The sequence below is a fragment of the Ciconia boyciana genome, chromosome 13 (assembly GCF_034638445.1).
Source record: "Ciconia boyciana chromosome 13, ASM3463844v1, whole genome shotgun sequence".
Classification (NCBI taxonomy): Eukaryota; Metazoa; Chordata; class Aves; order Ciconiiformes; family Ciconiidae; genus Ciconia; species Ciconia boyciana.
The window spans coordinates 12,366,459-12,386,676 of NC_132946.1; the positions used below are offsets into that span (position 1 = coordinate 12,366,459).

The 20,218-nt window shown below is 39.0% G+C and overlaps 2 protein-coding genes across 7 annotated transcripts in view; both read left to right on the top strand.

The window, feature by feature from the left end:
- ZC3H7A (zinc finger CCCH-type containing 7A) overlaps window positions 1-7,950 on the top strand; it is a 31,160-nt gene extending 23,210 nt beyond the window's left edge. For 2 of the 3 annotated variants that reach the window (XM_072877882.1, XM_072877884.1), the window contains exons 17-23: window positions 1,360-1,436; window positions 1,979-2,112; window positions 2,488-2,593; window positions 3,110-3,218; window positions 4,131-4,264; window positions 4,637-4,800; window positions 6,119-7,950. In XM_072877882.1, coding sequence (XP_072733983.1) covers window positions 1,360-1,436; window positions 1,979-2,112; window positions 2,488-2,593; window positions 3,110-3,218; window positions 4,131-4,264; window positions 4,637-4,800; window positions 6,119-6,308 — 914 coding nt within the window. In that variant the 3' untranslated portion in view covers window positions 6,309-7,950. Of the gene's footprint in view, window positions 1-1,359; window positions 1,437-1,978; window positions 2,113-2,487; window positions 2,594-3,109; window positions 3,219-4,114; window positions 4,265-4,636; window positions 4,801-6,118 lie in introns of those variants that run through there. The other variant, XR_012044908.1, reaches the window with a different exon arrangement.
- A 603-nt stretch (window positions 7,951-8,553) lies between these two features.
- Window positions 8,554-20,218, top strand: part of TXNDC11 (thioredoxin domain containing 11) — a 40,309-nt gene continuing 28,644 nt past the window's right edge. For 2 of the 4 annotated variants that reach the window (XR_012045062.1, XM_072878702.1), the window contains exons 1-5: window positions 8,554-8,803; window positions 12,887-12,961; window positions 13,252-13,468; window positions 14,205-14,302; window positions 16,266-16,395. Coding sequence is in view for 3 of the 4 variants with exons in the window: in XM_072878702.1 (XP_072734803.1) it covers window positions 8,658-8,803; window positions 12,887-12,961; window positions 13,252-13,468; window positions 14,205-14,302; window positions 16,266-16,395 (666 nt within the window). In the remaining variant the exon portion in view is untranslated. The remainder of the gene's footprint in view (window positions 8,804-12,886; window positions 12,962-13,251; window positions 13,469-14,204; window positions 14,303-16,265; window positions 16,396-20,218) is intronic. The other 2 variants (XM_072878701.1, XM_072878703.1) reach the window with 2 other exon arrangements.

A 20,218-nucleotide genomic window follows, 5' to 3' on the forward strand; every position in this document is an offset into this window, starting at 1 on the left:
CTGTACTTACAGCCCATTCCTTGGTCATTAGTTCCAAACTCTCCATGACTTTTTTTTTTTAAAAAAAAAGCAATTGAACTTTTAGCAGTAAATAATTTGTACCACATAACAGTTGCTCATTCTTCCTATCTTGCTCTGTATGACAGCAGTACTTTACATATTGAGTAATCATGTTGGATCATTCTGATGCACGGAGGAAAAAGGAAATGTGGCAATCCCAGTGTGTTACAGTGTTTCTGGCATTTTTTGCCCCTTTATGCCTGTGATTGTTCCTCACCTGTCCCTTCTTTGAAGAAGATGATCCTTGTTGCTTCAGCTTTCTATCTAGATTCTTGTACAGGCATACTGACACAAGATGTCATACTGACCTGAAAATTTTGGAGGAAGAAAGTAAAATAGAGAGAGCGGCTTCGCTGATTTCCTGTTCTCTCTCCTGGGATGAGCCTTTAGAAGTTTCTGTGTGAAAGTAAAACAGTTATTTTCTTACCAGCTGCCCCTACAAAGTCAAGGATAGCAAATACTAACTCTGTAATTTCTATTTTGAAGTAAGGGTTGGGTTCTCCAAGAAACTTGATTCACCACAGAAGGCATATTTTTTATTTTATGATGTGTTCACGCTGCCCTCATGCTTCGCCAAAGTCAGTTAAAGCTCAGTCTCTGCTCTTTGAATGAGGTTCCTCTTCTGAATGTATGGTGTGGGAAGTAAAGGAATGCTACCTCAGGAAAGAAACATTTTACCAGCCCTCAAATCCAAACACAGATGACAAGTCTGTATTTGTGTGGAATTAGAGCAGTAGATGTTACAGTATGTGTGAACATGGTATAGGTCCCATAGAACCTTAGCCAAAGTATTTGAGTGGTGTGTTGTTTTTTTTTCCCTGAAACAAAACCTAATTAATAGGGCTTGTTTAAAATCTTTGTAAAGAAGGCAGGGACAATCTAGTGTCTGTCAGCTTGCATTTTTGGATAGTTTTTCTGGTCCATAATACAATGTAGGTTTTCTAATTAGATTGTCATTAGAGGTTTAGTATGTTATTTTTAAATAAATACTCAAAGATGCACCTTAACTTATTTGAGCAATCTGTAATTTAAAAAACTTCTATGTTTGCTTTTCAGTGTGATGATATATACAATATTTCTGTTTTGGAGGCCCTCATGAGATGAAGTGTGTATATATATGTGTGTGTGTATGGATGTAAATGTATATCCACACCCACATGTGAGTGTGTGTATATGTATACAATATATAAAAAGAAAAATAAATAAAAGCTTTGGGGCTTCAGTAGCATTCCAGTTTGAGCATGTCTGTAATTCTACAATAGTCATAAGTGCTCAAGAACTTTTTCCCTTCCTTTACAGGTATTTCACATGATACTATTGTTCAAGAATCAAAGAAATACTGGCAGAACATGGAAGCTAGTGCACATGGATCACAGGTATTTTCATTTTTCCATTAAACTAATTCCACAGTGACTTTGGTGATAATTCTTTTTCTATGTCTAATATAGCTTATTTTAGAAATTACTTTTTTAATGCTCTCTTCAAATAATCTCTTTCACTGTAGGCTTTCTTCGGCTTGCTTCACTTACACTAAAATGCCTGCTTTGCTTCTATGTAATTCCTTTTTTGCTTTGCTTATTCTGTCATAGGTGGAACATAAAACCTAAATATAATTTCAAAGTCAGCTGCCATAGGGCAATTACTTATCTTTTCAATATGTAGGACTTTTGTGTGTTTAGTTTATATATATTACCACAACTTCTGGGTTACATATACCTAAATCAGAAATAAGTTAAATAAAAATGCATTTGTTAAGAAATGTCTAGTTTGAAATTACAAGCTAAAGGCATACAGTGTAACATCTGCTTCCAGACATGTGTTGTAAACTTTTATTGTAGGGGGTAATTCATAATTATGTATGGATTTCTTTGCAGATACAAAATACCTTTTATTGTTGTTGTTATTTTTTTGGCTTAAGATCCTTGGGAACCAAATGAAATATGGATCACTTAATTTGAAGATGAAGTTTGTTTGTGGTCAGTGCTGGAGAAATGGTCAAGTTAATGAGCCAGACAGAAACAAAAAATACTGTAGTGCAAAGGCAAGACACCCGTAAGTAAGACCAAACAGTGAAAATTTTACTGTTTTGTTAGCTATTTAAAACTTCTTTTGGGAAACTGTTACTGCTCAGGAAAGAGTCATACAAGGAATTAAAAAAAAATACTGAAGCAGAACACAGTCATCTCTCTGTAGTATGTTAATAATTGGTAACAGGAAGCACTTTGGTGGTTGTTTGTTTTGGTGGTTGGTTGTTTTTTTTTTTCATTATCGGTTATGGTAAAGTTTCAGTAGAATTTAGTTAAATCTCAAAGATATGGTGAAAGGTTCTTTATAAAGAACCTTTCTGGGCTTTCCTGGTTCTGCTTCTGTGTACACAGTGTGTCTCTTTAATAGTATTTTCTTTCATTGAATACATCTGTTTTTTAGATGGACCAAAGACCGCCGTGTGGTGCTAGTGATGTCTAATGAACGTAAGAAGTGGATGACCATTCGTCCTCTTCCTGCGAAGAAACAAGTGCCTCTGCAATTTGACGTATGTTAACCTAAAACTAATGTTTTAGTTAAGAAAATAGGGTAACTGGAAAATAGTAGTAATTGGGCTAGTTTCATCAGTTCTGCAGAAATTCCCATGGGAGTTGGTGGGACTATGTTTTATAGTGTTTCTACAGAGTTCAGCCTTAGAAAAGCACTGATCTCACACGTTATTACTGACGCCCTTTCTCATCAGTGGAAGTTAATAACTTTTAAAGTGATTTAACTAAGTTCTTACTATTTGCAGTAAATATTTAAGAAATAGTTTAAACGTATCTGTGGTCTGGTAATCTGGTAGGAGGCAAAAAGCAGTCATAGTACTTGCTTCCAGCAGTTTGCTTTTTCTAACTACAATATATGAGGTTTTTATAAAATAAACATGATTTTATTTTTCATGTAATATAAATGTCTGATTGGGAGGGGAAACACTAGCCAACACTGAAAAAAAACCCCAAATTCTACTATAATGCATTTTACTTTATATTCATAAGGATATGTCTTTTAATTCATGTTCCAGTTGTGCAATCATATTGCTTCAGGCAAGAAATGTCAGTATGATGGAAACTGCTCATTTGCTCACAGTCCTGAGGAGAGAGAGATGTGGACCTATATGAAGGAGAACAGCAGTAAGTAGAAGAGTAAATCTAACATGTCAATCTAACTGTTCTGCTTTTCATTCTTGTTCCTCAGTTACTTTTTAGTCGACTTCCTTTCACTGTCTTTTGTAGTAAACTTTGCAGGTGCCTTTTTTTTTTTAATTTGAATAAGCCCAGACTGGGTATCCAAAACCAGGATTAAATAAAAATAGCTATATTATATATTTGTTGCTTGATGTGTTTTTTAACAATAGAGTAGTTTGTATCAGTTATTTTAGGTGTCTTAGAAATAGTATATTGATCCATGCAGCAATATTGTTTGGTGTTTATACTCTGTATTGCCATGTGCACACACTAGGATTCTGTTGATAATGTATGGGGGCAAGCTATTTGTGGAAGAATTTCTCCCCCTCAGTGTATTTACTGGGAATTACTATTCACTTTCTGTTGTTGACTACTTATCCCATTAGAGTGTTACTGGGGAGAAATAATCGAAAATCAGAAGTAATAAATGACATGAATGATGATATCTGCAAGAAATCAGACTAAAGACTAAAGCAAATCTGCAAGAAAGCAGACTAAATTTACCACAAACTGTAGCACAATTTGTATTAGTACTTTGAAATTCAGATATTGATACACAGTGGCACAGTTGTTATATAGTGGCACAGTTGTTATCTGTACTTTGGGTGCCTCTTAAGAAAAATGTAACGTCTTACTTTCCCCTAGATAGGCAGAAATGCATCTTGGTAAGTAGCCAGAGATTCATATTGCCCTTGGCTCTTATCTCTAAACTGTGTAACTGTCTACGTTGTGTCCTTCCTTTTTTCTTTTTACAATAGGTGGGGACTGAATTATGCTTGCAAGCTCAGTCATTTATCTAGTATTCTCAAACTCTTGCCTTAATTGCTAATTACTTATTTTAGCTTCTGCTCTCATTAGTTCAAGACTTGGAGCAGTTGTACGACATATGGCTAAAAAGTCAAAAACCAGAAAAAGGAGATGATACAGCTGCTCAGGCAAACAAAGAAAATGGGAAGCAAATTCACATGCCGACCGACTATGCTGAAGTTACAGTAAGTAATCATAGGTATAATTCTAAATTCAAACATGTGGGGGTTTTGTTGTTTGTGGGTTTTTTTGGGTTTTTTGGTGTTTTTTTTCCCCAGTCAGTAACATACATTGTTGTCCTTATTTTCTTGGTGCTTCATCAGATCATAGCTAGCTACATTAAATGCAGACTTTAACTGACACTGTAAAGCAGTTCTTCTGAATCCTCTAAAGCCAGTGGCGATCATAAACTTCAGGTGATTGTTTAACTGTATCTGTTTAGGTAAACAACAACTTACAGGCCAACATAAAGAAAACATTCAAAATGTATTAGGAGCAGTTCTGTGCTTACCGTATTGAATTCTCAATGTTTTGTTTTCAAATTCCCTGTAAAACAGGTGGATTTTCACTGTTGGATGTGTGGGAAGAACTGTAATAGTGAGAAGCAATGGCAGGGTCACATTTCTTCTGAAAAGCATAAAGAGAAGGTTTTCCACACTGAGGACGATCAAAACTGCTGGCAGTATCGCTTTCCAACTGGTTATTTTAGCATTTGTGATAGGTATGTGGTTTTTAAGATGTCAAAAATGCTGGAAAATGACAGTTCATAGTATAAATAATTAAGGCGGTTATTAGTTTTGACAGACAATGTTTATAATATTCCTTGCTTTGCATACATCTTTCACCAAGAAATTAATTAACAGTATTTTAATATGTACTGTTAGAACTCAGGGAATGACAAGGTACCTAACTGTGGAGCCAAATTAATTGCTTGTGTGATGTTAATAAAGGGTCGCAAGTTTATTGCAGCTGCACAAAATAATGTTGGCATTATTACAAGTTTACTTAGGCATCTGCATATTAATTACCTGTGGAACACAAGAACAGTACCTAGCTGGACAGTGATATTGGAGCTTTAAGGCAAGTAGAAATGTTGTTAGCATCCAAACAAATTTGTTACAGTCGAGTATTTGTTATTGGAAATCGTTTATGAACGTGTGGACGAGAACTTCCAAGACCTGTTGGTTTTCCCCAGCATGTTTTGCTGCTCCCTTTAATTCTTAAATGCAGCCTGTTTACCTGACTGCAGTAGATTTCTTTGTAAATCTGTTGAAAGTTCTTTCCACTGTTGGAATCTTTTTGGAAGGCTAAAAACTTTGGAATCTTCATTCTGGAGTTAAAGATTCAATTTGCTGGTAGGGATACCTTTGTTAAAGATTTTGAATGCCTTAGAGATCTTGAGAAATTGCACAGCATATAAAGCAAGTTATTTTTTGTTTGCAGTCTTTGCATGGAAGCTTACATGCCCCGTTTACTAAATTTTTAAATAACATCCTAAATTTATTTGATGTTGTGAACACTAACAGACCTCAGATATGCAGTATAAAGTGAATACAAGCTGTCATGCTTATAACTTAATACAAAAATACTAGGATAAAATAGTTTCTTAAGTCATACTGAATACTTAAAAACCAAATTTAGTTAACAAAGGGTTGGTTATTAATTAGTTGGATTTTTTAACAACAGTAGTTCTTTAGCTTAGTGAGTTAAATGATAAGGTATTAATTTACCTGATAACTTGACCTGTTGAAATTAAAGGTTTCAAGCATTAAATTACTTAGTAAAGTAGTAGCATGAAGAACAGAAAGAAAAGAGCCATCTCCTGTCCTCTATAAATACTTGACAGCTGGGAAAGAAAAATATGATCAAATGGTAAACAGAGTTAGTATGGTCTTACCTAAAAAGTAAATACTCTTCCAATTTTTTTTTTGTCCTTAATATTTTAGCATATTTGAAAAACATGACCAGAAGAAAATACCTAGATACAATAGTGATCATGATAATTCTATGAAAACACTATTTGAAATCTATTTTAACAGATATATGGCTGGTACTTGCACTGAAGGAAACAACTGTAAATTTGCCCATGGGAATGCTGAACTCCATGAGTGGGAAGAACGAAGACAAGTTTTAAGAATGAAGCTCAACAAAGCAAGAAAAGACCACTTGATTGCTCCCAGTGATAATGACTTTGGAAAATATAGTTTTTTGTTTAAAGATTTAAACTAATACTGAGATGACACATACATGTTATCAGCTGGAAGCATAAACCAGAAAATTTGACAATAATCAAAAGCATGTGACAGAAAAGCTGCAGGTTTTCTGCTTTTATTGGCATATATTGTTCCTCCTGAACAGCAAAATATACTAGATTTAGGGGGATTGAGCAGACCTGTCTATGCTCTCATGAAACAGAGTGGTGATTAAAAAAATCTGAAGTATTACGTGCTTACTCACCTTCTGTTGGACAGAAAGTTAGGAAATAGAAGGGGGGGAAGAGAGGTTATAATATCTAGGAAGCCCCCTAGAATCAGTCCTTCAGTTGAAAAACTTTAAGGTATCAAGGTATTACAAAACAGAGCGTTATGGGCTAAGAAGAAAATGATGGATGAAAATTCTTCAGATCTTTTAATGGAGAGGATTTGTTTAAAACAAAGTTTGCTACTTATCTATATGTAGGTTGCTAAAAAGGATTTTCGTATTAAAGATTTTAAACAAAATAACCATTTAACTACAATATATGTTGAATGGGTATTTTTTCTCTATTTGTATGTTTCAATATAATTTACTGAAAAAGGATCTTGGGAGGAAAAAAGTTAATTTTTGAAAATGAAGTAGTTAAAATTCAGTTTCTTGGTCTTTGCTGTTTAAATGATGATTTTGAAAGATTACACTTGTATGTCAGTATTGTGTATTATTGTATGGACTAATATTGCCTGTAATAAAGAGAACTTTACACAAAGCTGTTTTCTGCATGTAGCCTCTCAGGATTGAGATTTTGTAAAAACAAACAAACGATGATTTGCCTCTTAGTAAAAGCTTGAGCACCTGTAGCTAAAAACATATTAAGTTGGTATTTGTGTCTCCAGCTGCTTGTTTGCAGTTTTCTGTATTGTCATTAGCTCATCACATCACTAAAATAGCAAAAATGGCCAACTAACTTGTGAAGTAGACAAGCATTTTGGAGCTGCGCGGTGCTGGGACACGTTTTTAGCCTTTTGACCTCGGCTGCAAGCTGGATGGTACTTCAAATTGCATTTCCTGCAGACCACAGGAAATAGAAAACCATCCACGGGCTGAGATGACTTCTGATTGACAAGCCCGTTAGCTTTACAGTTGCTGGAGCTTCTGTTGCATTTTGGCTTCTCTGCAGATTGTGCTTTCAGCTTTCTTTGTGTGTTCACTTAATTTTTTTTTTTAACCTAAGCTTCTTCCAGTCATTCATTCAAAATAGCTGAAGCTAGGTTTCTTTTTTTCCCTCATGACTGACTTCTCCATCCTCTTGACAGTATTTTTCTCTGTTATTGGTTGACCTTATAATTAGAAGAGCTTTAAGAATGACTTCAGTAGTTTAAATGTAGTCATTGGCCATATATTGTGTATGTAAAAAGTGTTGAACCAAAGTTCAGTGATACCCATACATGTGACAAGCCTGAATGCTGTGTCCCTTTCACTTCACAAAATAAAAGCACAATGAGTATTAAAACACCACCTTATTCTTCAGCCGTAGCTAGGGGAACTTGCAGAGTAACTGTTCCTTACAAGCTAGGCTGAAGTATATTTGAATACGATGTACAGTATGCATACAAATACCACCTGCTGCAATGCTAATTTTTTTACATTGTTTGTAATAAACTGAGCTTGAAATAGAGTACTATGGACACTGTTATTTCTGTGACAAAACCCGATTGTATCGTGTGCCTTTCTGAATTGTTTTCTCAATTTTATGCTTTCATTGTTTAATGTAAGTGCTCTGTAAATTATTGGAAGTAGTTCTAGACAAAACTAAACATGAAATCCGTGTTCCATAAGGACAGTGTGAAATCTTTAATGACTGCGGGGGGGGGGCTGTTGGGGAGTAGCTGCCGGAGAGGGCTCGGTCCTCGCAGAAACGGAGGAGTTACTGGGGAATAATTGACTCGCTGATCCCGGCCACGGGAATGTTAACGGGGTCCTGCACGGAGAGCAGGAGGCGAACACAAGAATTCTTGACGCGTTTTTCCTGAGGCCGCGGGTAGGACGGGGAGCGAGCGAGGGCCGCCCGCCGCCGGCCTCACGGCGCTCCCAGCCCCGCCGCGGCCTCTCCCGCCGCCGGGCTCGCTCCCCGCGCCCTTGCCCGGCGGGACCCGCTCTGCCCTCGCCTTCCCGAGGGGTCCCGTCTGCCGCTGGGGACCGCGCCCCGGCCGGGCCCGGCCGCCTGTGCGCCTGCTCGGGGCGGCGCGACGTGGCGGCGGCGGGTTCGCCGGCGGAGGGGGCCGCCCCGCCCGCCCCGGCGCGGCTGACAGGCGGGCGGTAGGGAGACGTGTGCGAGCGGGAGCGGCCGGGGGCCCGCACCCCTCCCCGCCTCGGCCGGGGGTGATGTCGTTATGCGGCGGCTCCGGCCCCGCGGCTGCCCCTCGGCTGCGGCCTCGCGCCGCCCAGATGGCGCGGCGGCCCGAGCTGCTGTGCGGCGCTGCCATCGTGCTGGGCTGCGCCTTCCTCGTCGCCCTCAAAGTCACCTGCAGGTAATGGCGGGGGGGCGGCTTCGGGGGAGCGGGCGGGGGCCGGGCGGACCCGGAGCACGCGGGGCCCGGCCGAGGGAAGCGGCTGCCCTCCGCTCTTCCTGGAGGCCATGCGTGCCCCAGAGGCCTAGGGCAGAGCCGCCTGCGGGGGTCCCGCCCCGGGGCCTGTGGCTGTGCCGGGGCGGGCGGCCGGGGCTGGCCGGGCCGGGGCTCCTCCCGGGTCGCGACCCCTTGTGCGCGCTCTGGCCGCGCGTCTCCCTGCGCTCTATGGCCGCGCTCCGTGAGGCGCCGCGCGAGGCCGGGCCGTGTCAGCAGCGGCTGTTCCTGGGGTAGGTGGCAGACGTCTTCCTCCCGGGCCCAACGGCATGCGATCGCCATGGCAACGACGGCCCTTCTCGTGTCGTGGCGGAGCACCGTTGCCAGCTCGGCGGCGTGGCGGCGGGGGGACACGGGGCCCAGTGACCCGCGCCGGGCAGGGGCTGGCCGGGCGTTGGGGGAGGCCCCCGCTCCCCGCGTTAATACAGGGGTGGGGAAGAAGCGACGGTATTTTTAAGACATGTATGCCTTCATCGGGGTGTGGCGGTACGTAGGTGATGCACACGCACCTTAGGGACAGGTGCTTTGCTGAGAAAGCTGTTTTTCCTCATCTCCAGAGAATAACTCGTACCTCGCGTTGCCACAGAAGGACTGAGGGGGCACAGGGCTGAAACCCTTTCCTCAGTGTGCTCAGCCGGCTGCGTCGGTGTGGGGATACAAAGTAGGGGGAAAGAGATCTCTTCTGCCTCATGAGTTAGTGTCGACACCCCCCGTTACCTGCATCTGCTTCAGACAGAAAGATGCTTTGCGGGTTGTTTTTTTTTTCCCCCCAATCTGGTGGTGCTCCTCTTGGGAGCTGGAACTTTTTTCATCGCAAAAGTCTCTTTGGTGTCTGTTTGCTGAGAGGCTGGTATACGTGGGTACGTGGAACCAGATGATGTTTGTAGCTGGAAGTGCGGGGAGCGTTGGGTGATGCATGGTAGGCACGTAAATGCACTGCAGCTGGGCAGCTTGTTTTTGGAGCCTAAACTGGGATCTGAATGTTCTGGATGGGTTTTAGGTCATGGTGACTGTTACATCCTTCAAGTCATACTATATTAATTTAAGAACATCTGCTGCATTTGGGGTTTAATTTTGGGAGTGAGAGAAGGCTGGATCTGATTACTTCCCTGTTCTGCAGTATCTGACAAATTTTTATTCCAAGGAACACTTGATTCACAGGTAATTCTTCTGAAAAATACTAAGGCCTTCTTTTCTCACCTGTCCACAGAAGATGTATTATTTGAATCGGAGTGAACTTTAAGTCTATGAATGAGTTGCTCTGTGAGCAGCAGGGCCTCTGTTCTAGTAGTCTGTATCTCACAGTGACCAGATAATTTAGAAGAAAGTGTAAAGCTCTTGCATATTACAGAATGTATGGTGAAGGATTTCTGAACTTAATCACCTCCTTGTTTTACTGTCCATTACTAAAAAATTATTATTTTTTTTAATACTTACAACGATGCTTCTGTTTTCTTCCTGCTCTCCTTTATTTAAAACCTGTGTGTTCTTTTCATTTTACTGCTAGCTGTGTTTGAAAGCTCACACATGGAATGTGCTTGGAATGTGCTTCTCGCCACCCTGTACTCTGTACAGGAAGTTTGATTAAAGAGGTTTGGCGTTTCACATTGTAGTTACATAGACAAACTAATATCAGAAGAGCATCCCCTGTTCTGTTGCTGTCAGAAACATAGAAAATTCAAGTGTAAAAATTCCACATGCAATTTGGAGGATGGTTAATTACAGTACACAGTTTCTCACCACACATCACTATGGTTTGCAGGCGAATCTCAGCACCAGAGTACAGTTACCACCACTATGCTTTCAACACGTAACTTTTGAGACCAATGGATAAAAAGTATGGGAAGGGAAAATTCCTTTACTACAAGGCAATCCGTTAGTGAGCTTTGAAGTATTGCAGGTTTATAGTGGCTCAAGGAATAGCCAAATAAAGCCTGACCTAACACGTATTATGGAAAGCCTGTGGTTTAGAACCTGAATTATTTCTGGCACTATGCAAATGTCTTTCGAGACAACCCTGCTCTAAAGACCTTGCAGTCAAAGGGGCTGATCCTACAGGCACTTGCATGTGCTTTTCTTTATTACCAGGTTGTTGTGTTGAAATGAATTTAAATTTTTATAGGCTCTGTGCAGCAGATAAATAACACAATCAGTGTTTTAATAAACAGTATGTAATTATTATGTTTGTATAAACATTTATTATGTAATCCTCAGTTTATACTCGTGCAATTTTTAGGGGTTCAGAGCACTATTCTCTTTCTAAACCTGGAAATTATGTAAAAGTACTTTGTTATGCTTTTGGTATTGCAAGGGGAGACACTACTGAGCAAATCAGCTTAAGACACTGGTAGCTATTGATTTATTGTGTTTTGTTTTTTAATAATTACTGGAGTTTTTGTCATCTTTGAAGGTAGCCATGTAGTTCCTAACTCATTCACATCGTGGGACTTCTGTTGATCTGTTTTACACTTTCTTGCAATTTGGAGCCAATTTCGTATCTCATTTTTACATTGTTACGTTGTAACTCTTGAACCAATTGTCCACTTTCAGTTTAATTCAGTAGAGGAAGCAGAGGTTTTAAACATGTTTAGGTTGTCCATTTTCATTACACTAGTTAAAGAGGAGAAATTCTAGTTAATGTCTCTGAAGAAGTATGTGTTAGTGTGAGATCAACACTGGGCTGCCGTGCTTCGCTTTCAGTAGCTAATCAGCGTGTGTGTGCTGACCTGTGAGTTAGAGCCGTAGCGCATCAGTGTTGTATCCTGTCCAGCTGGCAGTTAGAAATCACTGGAAGAAGCTACCAGTTTGGATAAGCGCGGGGTGCAGGAATGGGAGGGAGCCAGAGGTGTTGCTTGTGAGGTGACATAAGAACCAAACTGTTGGGGAAGGAGGTGCTGGGTTAGTGACTGGGGGAGAAGGGAAGGAACAAAGGTAGAAGTCCATAGAAGAAACTAGATTTTTGCTCATCTGTGTGAAAACATAATTTTGTGAGTAGTGGAATTAATGAATTGTAAACATGAGGAACCAGTTAATATTTTCAAAATTCTGGATTTTGAAGCAAATATTATCTCTTGCATACGAATTAAGAATTTCTGTAACTTTTAGAAAATATACTGGGAGTGATTCTTAAATGTTGAGCTTTAAGTGTAAGCTTAGTAACCTGGAAATGAGAGAAGAGCTGTGGCTTTTCTGGGTCTGTATTGTAAAAACAAAGGTACTTCTACAAACCAGAATGATTGTGAAGTTTGAAAATGTGGCAGCGTTGTTAGGAGGTTGCTTAGCGTATGAGTTTGACAGTGTTCGGGGCTCAATAATTTTATCACAGTTACTAAAATTGTAACCTGAGAAGGATCAAATATCAGGTAAAAAGATTTTTGTATTAGCTTTTTATTGTGATACAAGGTAAAGGAATGCAGTCTTTCCTAGAACTTCCTGTCACATAAGGAACCATGTCAAAATTGAGCATTACAGTGGTGTGGTCCAGTTTTTAATCTGACATGCCCTAGTGTAAATATAGCTAGTGGAAAATTTTGGAATTAAGAGAAAAAAAGAGAATATGATCATTCACTTGCATTTAAGACAGTTTATACCATACCAACTTCTGAACACCTTGGAAATGCTGAGTTCTGGATTGTTTGATTACTGACTTGATAGAAAATGGTTTCCTGAGTATTTGGTTTATGTTCTTGATACTACTGGTCAAACTAATTTATCTTAAGAAACTTAATCTGTCATAATCTCTTCACGTTGAGATGCTCTATTTGTTGACATTGTCCTTACACTGAAGAGGAAATGTGCCTTGAACAGTTTGCAGTCCCTGCTCTAATGAGTAAAATAAACTAACACACATTTAGATATTTTTTCCTAATACAATATAAAAGAATAGAAGTGTAGAATACTTTAAAGCAAAGCATAAGGCAGGGTAATAGTCTCTGTTTATATAAAAATCACATCACAAAACTTTGTGACCAGTGTCTCTTCTCTTATCAGGGTGCTGTTACCTAAAGTACAAGTGTTAAAAGAGGATGAGGCCAGGGAAGAAATCCAAAGAAATCATTCTTCCTGGTAATTTTATGCTTGATAGCAACCAGCAATAAGAGTGTGAGCTAACATACCCATAAACATAGTGCATGGTATCACAGCGTGACTTTCTAAAGCTTGTTAAGGGTGATCTTTAGATTTTTCTGGTATTTCATGAAACTAACTCAGATAATGTAAGTTATAGTCATTTGCATCTATTTCTAAAGTTTCGTCATTGCATGACCTTTGCTAAGATTAAAAATTAGGGCTTTGGGCACACTTTTTTAACTACTGCTGTACAGTCTCAATAACCACTCTTAATTTCCTTCCTGCAGCCGAGCAAAAGATGTAACAATGCCAGCGAAGCTTCCAGTGAACTTTTTCTCCACAAGATCTCCAGTCATTGATCTTTTTCGGGGACAATTAGACTATGCAGATCACCTTCGTCAGGATTCAGAAATTGTGCTGTATTTCTTCTATGCGCCATGGTGTGGCCAGTCCATTGCAGCAAGAGAAGAAATAGAACATGTGGCCAGCAGATTGTCAGACCAGGTAACTCCAGAGAAGATATGAATCTTAAATGTCACCTGATATCTTTTAAATCTCCAAGCCGATGCTAATTTCTGTCATCCCATGGGAACCAGTAGGACTTGAATGCTCACGTTGTGGGGTAACTCAGCCAGTCGTCTTAATTTACCATACAGAGTGTTAGAATAAATGGAGAAAACTTGTGGTTTCTGCTTAGTTGTCTGTTATTTCTGCTCCTGAACGGGGAGCTCTACAAGTTTCTTCTTGTAAAGTGTTCTCAGATTTATTCATCCACCTTCAGACAGAAATTACATGGAGTTTGCTTCCAGTTCCAGGATCCTTGGAGACACTAGTAATCATATAGGATTGCAGCTATAGCACTGCTTTCTAGCAGTTGGTTACCTGTGAACACTTCAAAGGTACAGCTGTCCTAAACCTCCGCTTGTTGAGCTCCGCTCTGCAGAAAAAGTAATTAATACAGATTATTACAAAGTTAGTAAATTTGAAGTATTTAGATTAAGAAGCTTAAAAACTAGAAAGAAAAGTGACCAAAAGGACTGCTGTTGCAAAATGACAAAAAAAAAAATTAAAAATAATAATAATTAAAAAAAAAAAAGTCGTGTGATAGAATTAAGAGGAGGAAAAGACACTGAAAAGACACTGAAAATAGCAGATGGAATGGATTGGAAAAAATACATGTTAGATAAAGAAGGTCATAGTAATGTACTTTGTTAGCTGTGAATTTTTACCTGCTTTGCAGGTGCTGTTTGTGGCTGTAAATTGCTGGTGGAACCAGGGGAAATGTAGGAAGCAGAAGCATTTCTTTTATTTTCCTGTGATACACTTATACCATCGGAGGTAAGATTTCATACGTACAGTCTGGGGTTTTTATTGTTGTTTTGGGAAACAGATATTGTATAAAATGTTGCATTTTGAAAATGTTATATTTATGGCTATAGTAAATAGTTGTAGAGGAGGAGATTCAGGGTGAAGCTCATCCTGTATGCTACTTACAGCTCTCAAGAAGGGCTGTAAATGTCAGTTAAATGACATGCTGCACAATTCTTCATCCTTCAGGAAATTTTCTTTTGCCTGTGCATCTCCTGGAAGTTCTGCCTCCAAGGAAAAGTAAAGAATTCAAATTTATATATTAATTTCAGTTGTCTGCTTGCTCTGTAGATGGATTGGATTGGTCCCAATTTGTTACAGCAGTAAAGTATGTACTTAAGAGCTATTGAAGTTAGTGGAATTTAAGTGCATATTTAAATGGCACTATGTACAGAAGACTTTCTTCTAAATTTGAACTTTACACTCACTTTTTTATGCTCCAGATGTTGAGATATCATTGTATAAAGTTTTATATAATCTCACTTTTATTTTTTAGTATTTATTTATTATCCCTTTTTTTTGTGTCTGTGTGGAGCAGAAGGTAAGGAAACACACTTTCTAATGCTAGGTACAATAGAGCTGGATGCTGTGTAGTTTACCACTTGCATTTTACTTGTGTAGTCTTGAATTGCAGCTCTCTTCCATTACAGAGGCTGATTTTGGTTTTTTGGGAGGATTTATGTATTGAGGAGGAACAATCCTGATCTTTGTCAGCTGAACTTGGAATAGACACAGATGGCACTGGCATAATTTAAACTGTAACAAAAAAACCCCAACAATCCCACTTGGATGTACATTGACTTAAACTTATTTGATCTTGAAATTACAACACAATAAGTGGATATACTTGGGTATTATTAGTAACCTTAAACAGAGTTGCCACAAGATGAGATGTAAATTCATATTGATACTTTATAGGGCAACGCACCCCTCACACCTGAGATATTAAACTGTGAATGTTGTGTACTGGGCATGTGACATGTTGAAGCAGTGCATGTTGCTGTTAAGACAAAGGTTTGTAATAAACCAGTGTAGGATGTAGAATAATCTAGTGGGCTGTAGAAGACCATTTCAGAGCATCTGAATGTAGGTATCTCAGTGTGAGTTTGATATTTTTCAGAGTGTCTCTATGTATAAACTCTATTAAAAAATGCATCACATTCAGTTCTTCAGTCGGAATGGACTAATTCCTCATGCTTTTTGTGTTTGATTTCATTTTGGACTGTGATGCTTTGTCCAACCTAATGATAATAAATCAGATGCAGGATTTCAAGGGGATGAAGGAGAACCTCTGGAAATCGTAACCACAAGGCCTGGCCTGCCTTCTGTTTTGGCACTACCTAACGTGGTGTGAGCTGTTTTATCAGATGGCTGGGGGAGAAACTGTAGACTTGCTGAGTCTGTTCATCAGCAGTGCGACTGGATTCGTCCCTGCTTTATTGAGTGCTACTTGTAAAAGTCTATGTCAAAATATTGCACCTTTTCAGATTGATACTGTTTGAACTTTCTAAAGATTTTAAAAAATCAAGTGAAAATAGTGACATTTTTGAGATCTGTATTTTAAAGTCACATGTATTTACTTCGGACAAAGCAGAAAGATATGTATATGATGATATGATTCATATGATCATACCTGCATTTTACCAGCTTCTTTAATGGGACTCAGAGGTGGTCTCCATCCATTCGTCTCTGCCAACACACTGCACCTACCCATAGACACTGCATTAGAGTCACTGCAATTTCTGCGCTGTACTTCAAGTCTGGTAACACAACTGCTCTATCAGTTACAGAAGCCACTGTTAATCAACACAGAGAGCAATTCCCTAGAGGCTGAGCATGCTGTCTATGTAACTCCTATCTCTGCCACCCCCAGGAAGGACACTCTCTATTATTAATTTAAGTCTTAATGTTTTATTATTTTTTTTGGTACTAGTTTTGGACCAATTGAATACAAAGGCCCTATGAGTGCTGTTTATATTGAAAAGTTTGTTCGCCGGGTGATGACACCACTACTCTACATCTCGTCTCGATCAAAATTACTAGATTTCCTCTCAAATTATGAGGTACTTGTCTCTCTTCTCTAGCTTTACCACTGTGGTTCAGAAAGAGTTTGACTTGTTTCACAATTAAATTTGATCTGCTCCAAAGTACTAGTTTATTTTCAGGATTGTGCGATCAGTGCCCTGTAAATTTGTTAAAATCATAAAAGTATGAAATGACAAATTCATAATGTTGGTTCCCTGTATAGCGACTCTTGTGATTTAGTGATGCTCTTAATTTACAGTACTTTAGTATGTAGAGACAACAATCAACGTTGTTCCTCACCAAAAAGTTACATATGAACAACAAAGAAGGGAGAAATCTTTTTGCAAAAATCTTGCAGTCTAAGTTGGGAAAGCATTTGAGAAATATAAAATCATTGCTTTAATTTTTAAAGGAATATTAAACCTTACTAATAGGATAAGTCTGTTAAGTAAAAACAAATGTGAAATCAGTTGAAATAACGGCTTCTAACCACTTTGTATGCTGTAACTTCATGATTTTAATCCACTGGTACATTGTGTTTTATTAATTTTCAGTCTGTTGTGTTCAGAGGTGCCAAGATTGTTAGCAATACTAGTGGATTAATAACTTCCAATGAGACAAAATGTGCTTACAACAGAACCATTTATAATCCCTTTATAACTGTTCATTTCTGTAGTGCACAATGGAGAAATGCCATAATCTTACTAAACCCAAGCTATTAAAGCAGAATGGAAAACCTGATCAACAAATTGATGCTGTAGTAGTGGCCAGAACATGTGAAGGGCTTTCCAGTGTTTCAGAATGAAGCAGAGTTCCTCTTTGAATTAGCATGTGTTCCAGTGACTGGTTCTACTGCAGGATGGAGCACGACCTGTGGTGTTAAATGAAAGCTGCCACAGCGTAAGGGGACACACACTGGTAGTTATCATGGGTAGGTGCTGTGCTGTTCACGTTTCAGTTTATCCCTCAGAAGCTATTAATGGGTTTAGTTTTCCAGTGTTTTAAGCGGGGACTGTGAGTCAGGAGTAGTGAGTTGTGTGTCTGTGTCTGATGCTGATACTTTCTGTGATCACAAGCAATTCTGTTGTCCTTTCACTGCTTCAGTTTTGCCGTGCTAAAACTGTTATTTTTTTGCCTCCTATAGAGATTTGAAAACAGTCATGCTTATTTTTTGGTCTTTGTTATGTGAATTATTTATTGGTAGTCTGCAAAAGGTAACTAGTAAGCATAGTGTCATTAAGCTTAAATTTGCATTACAATAGGTGGTGCACTTCCATTGAAAAAAGACTAAGATAAAAGACAAATTTATGAGGGCATCAGAAAATACTTTTTAAAATACTGCTTAGCAGTTGAACAGATATTTTTATTTCTATGTTCAAACTTCTCCCCTTCCATTGCTTCAAATTCTGTGGCTCCAAATGCCCAATCTATTTTTATGTTCAGTGTTTGTTAGTTCTTTTTTCCGAAATGGACTAAGAATAGAGTCTGATCTGTCATGCTGCCCCACAGTCATTTGAGGCTGAGGTTATTGCCCAGACTGTGGCACTAGGTGCTCAGTGTCTTGCTTAAAGTTAAGCAAGAGGGGGAGAAGGGGATACAAAAATAACAGCCAACTCATGCAGTAAGATCCATTCAGGGAACAGAGCATTGGCTAGTGCAAGGCCAGGTGAGTGCAGTAAGAAAAGCAAATGCTGAGTGATCAGGAGCTGGGATACAGAGAAGACCTAAGAAATAGAGAATTGTATGTGAAGATGGATGGAGAGGGAAACATAAGTCAGGCACAAAGGAAAAGTTAGTTTAAAATCAAAAATAAACATGTTGTTTCAGCATTTTAAACAGTTAGAAATGTGAACATTTTCTCATGTTTTCCATGCGAGTCAAGGGACTTTATACCTTTTGTAGGAGAAGATACAATCCAGGAGGTGACTCCTGTGTTTAAGAAGCGAGAAAGTTTGAGGAGTAGAGTAGGTTACAGGAAGTGCATGTGTGGCACAAACTAATTGCTATTTTGAGAGCCTTGGCTAGTGTCTTCCTTTGATTTTTGATCTTTTTTATATTAAAAATGTTAACATTTAGCAGAAGGGAAAGGAGAGAAGACTGTAAAGGATAGATCATTGGGCATTTTGACCACTGTCTGCTGCTTGATCAGGTTTTTGTGATTTCTTCATTGAAAAGCTAATTAATTTGAAGCTCAGAATATTTTCTGAAAGATTCGTCATTATCAGTACCTAATTTTCAGTCCTGTGTTCTGCTAGGGAATGGGTTCTGCAAACTTACGTTAGGGGTATTTACTTTTGACTTGAAAATTCTGGTTGAAAAGAACCTCTTTGTAGGTGATCCCCAGACTGCGCTTAGGCAGTGCCCATTCTCTTCCTTGGCTGTTTCATTCTACTTTGGTATTAAGGTCTCCCATATTAAGGAAGCACTAGGTTGCAGAGCAGTTGCCTGTCACTCACTTTCAGTCCTCATTGTTTTGTTTCTCTGTCCAAGGACAGCACTACATATAATCTGGAGTATGCAATAGGTTGGTAAGTTATTAGTAGATGAGTGATTATTTGCAGGGCATCATGTTGAGCTGAAGTTCTGCTCAGCATGTATTTTCACACTTAAAAGAGCTACTGCACCCTTCTTTTCTTGTTTCAAGGGCATTTTGTTGTTGCCTGTCAGTTTACTGATAGCTAGGACTTCAAGCCCATAGTTGTCCTCTTCCATCTAATCTGTGCAGCTTTTGGTGCTTTAATTTTGTGTTCAAATTCCAGTAGCCAGCTTTTGACAGGAAAAGCATCTAGCAAAGAAAAGCAGGAGCTCTACCCACACTCAATTGAATCTCAAAATCCATTAACCATATTAGCATGCCTGAACTAACAAGTACTGTAAAGGTACCAAGATAAACATTCAAAGCATTTTTTTTAAGTTGAACCACACCAAGAGGTACTGAAATCTCGCCGTATTTAATCTTGTATTCAAATGTTAATTAGCATGTTTTTACTTCTGAGAAATACTGATGAACAGAATCCAGCTAAATGTAAGAGCAAATGGTGTTAGTTACATGGTGTTATGACCATTCCTCAACCAAATCATGACTATCGTGAGATGCTGTATTGATCTCACAAGAGGGCGCCCAAACCCCGTGAAAGAAGTTCTGGTTGAAGACTCGAAAGTTAAGATTCTGCATTTTCTTATGCTTTTAAAGTTTTTTTTTTTGTGGCTGTGGAATGATACTAGTGCAAAACTAGAACTGGATAAGAATTATAATTTAATTTTTGAGAGCAAGGAAAAATACCCATTTGAAAGCAGTTAAAATCTTTGAATGTATACAAATATCTGAGTTACATCAGGAGAAAGATATGCAGTTCCTACCATAACTCCAGATACCTGTGAGTACCTATAATCAGAATTCTTTTGTTTTCTTAACTGCAGAGATGTAACAGTTTCATTTTAATCCCAACTGGCATGTCTCATTCCTCACCTAACTAACCCAGCTATTAGAAATGGCCTCATCCTTCTGAGGCACAGAGGAAGAAAACATGCAGCTTCTGTAGTTAGACAAAAAGCTTCATTCACTTATGAAAATTAAATGTGCCCAGGAAGCTCATCATTTTCTGGCTTCGGGAGAGGTGGGGAGGAGTTGGTCTCTCTGGGAGGTAGCTGGCATGTGTTTTAACATGGTGTCAGTTTTCTTCTTTGCTCTATTTGTGTAGAAATGCTTCCTGAGCGTTAACTGGCTGTGTAGGATCTGACCCAGAAGTGGATTTGACTTAATAGCTTGCTCTTGTGTGGGGTACTGCGGTGCCTATGTTAAATGATGATGTGAAAATTTGCTTTCAGTTCTGGATACACAATGTTTTTAACATCATTAGA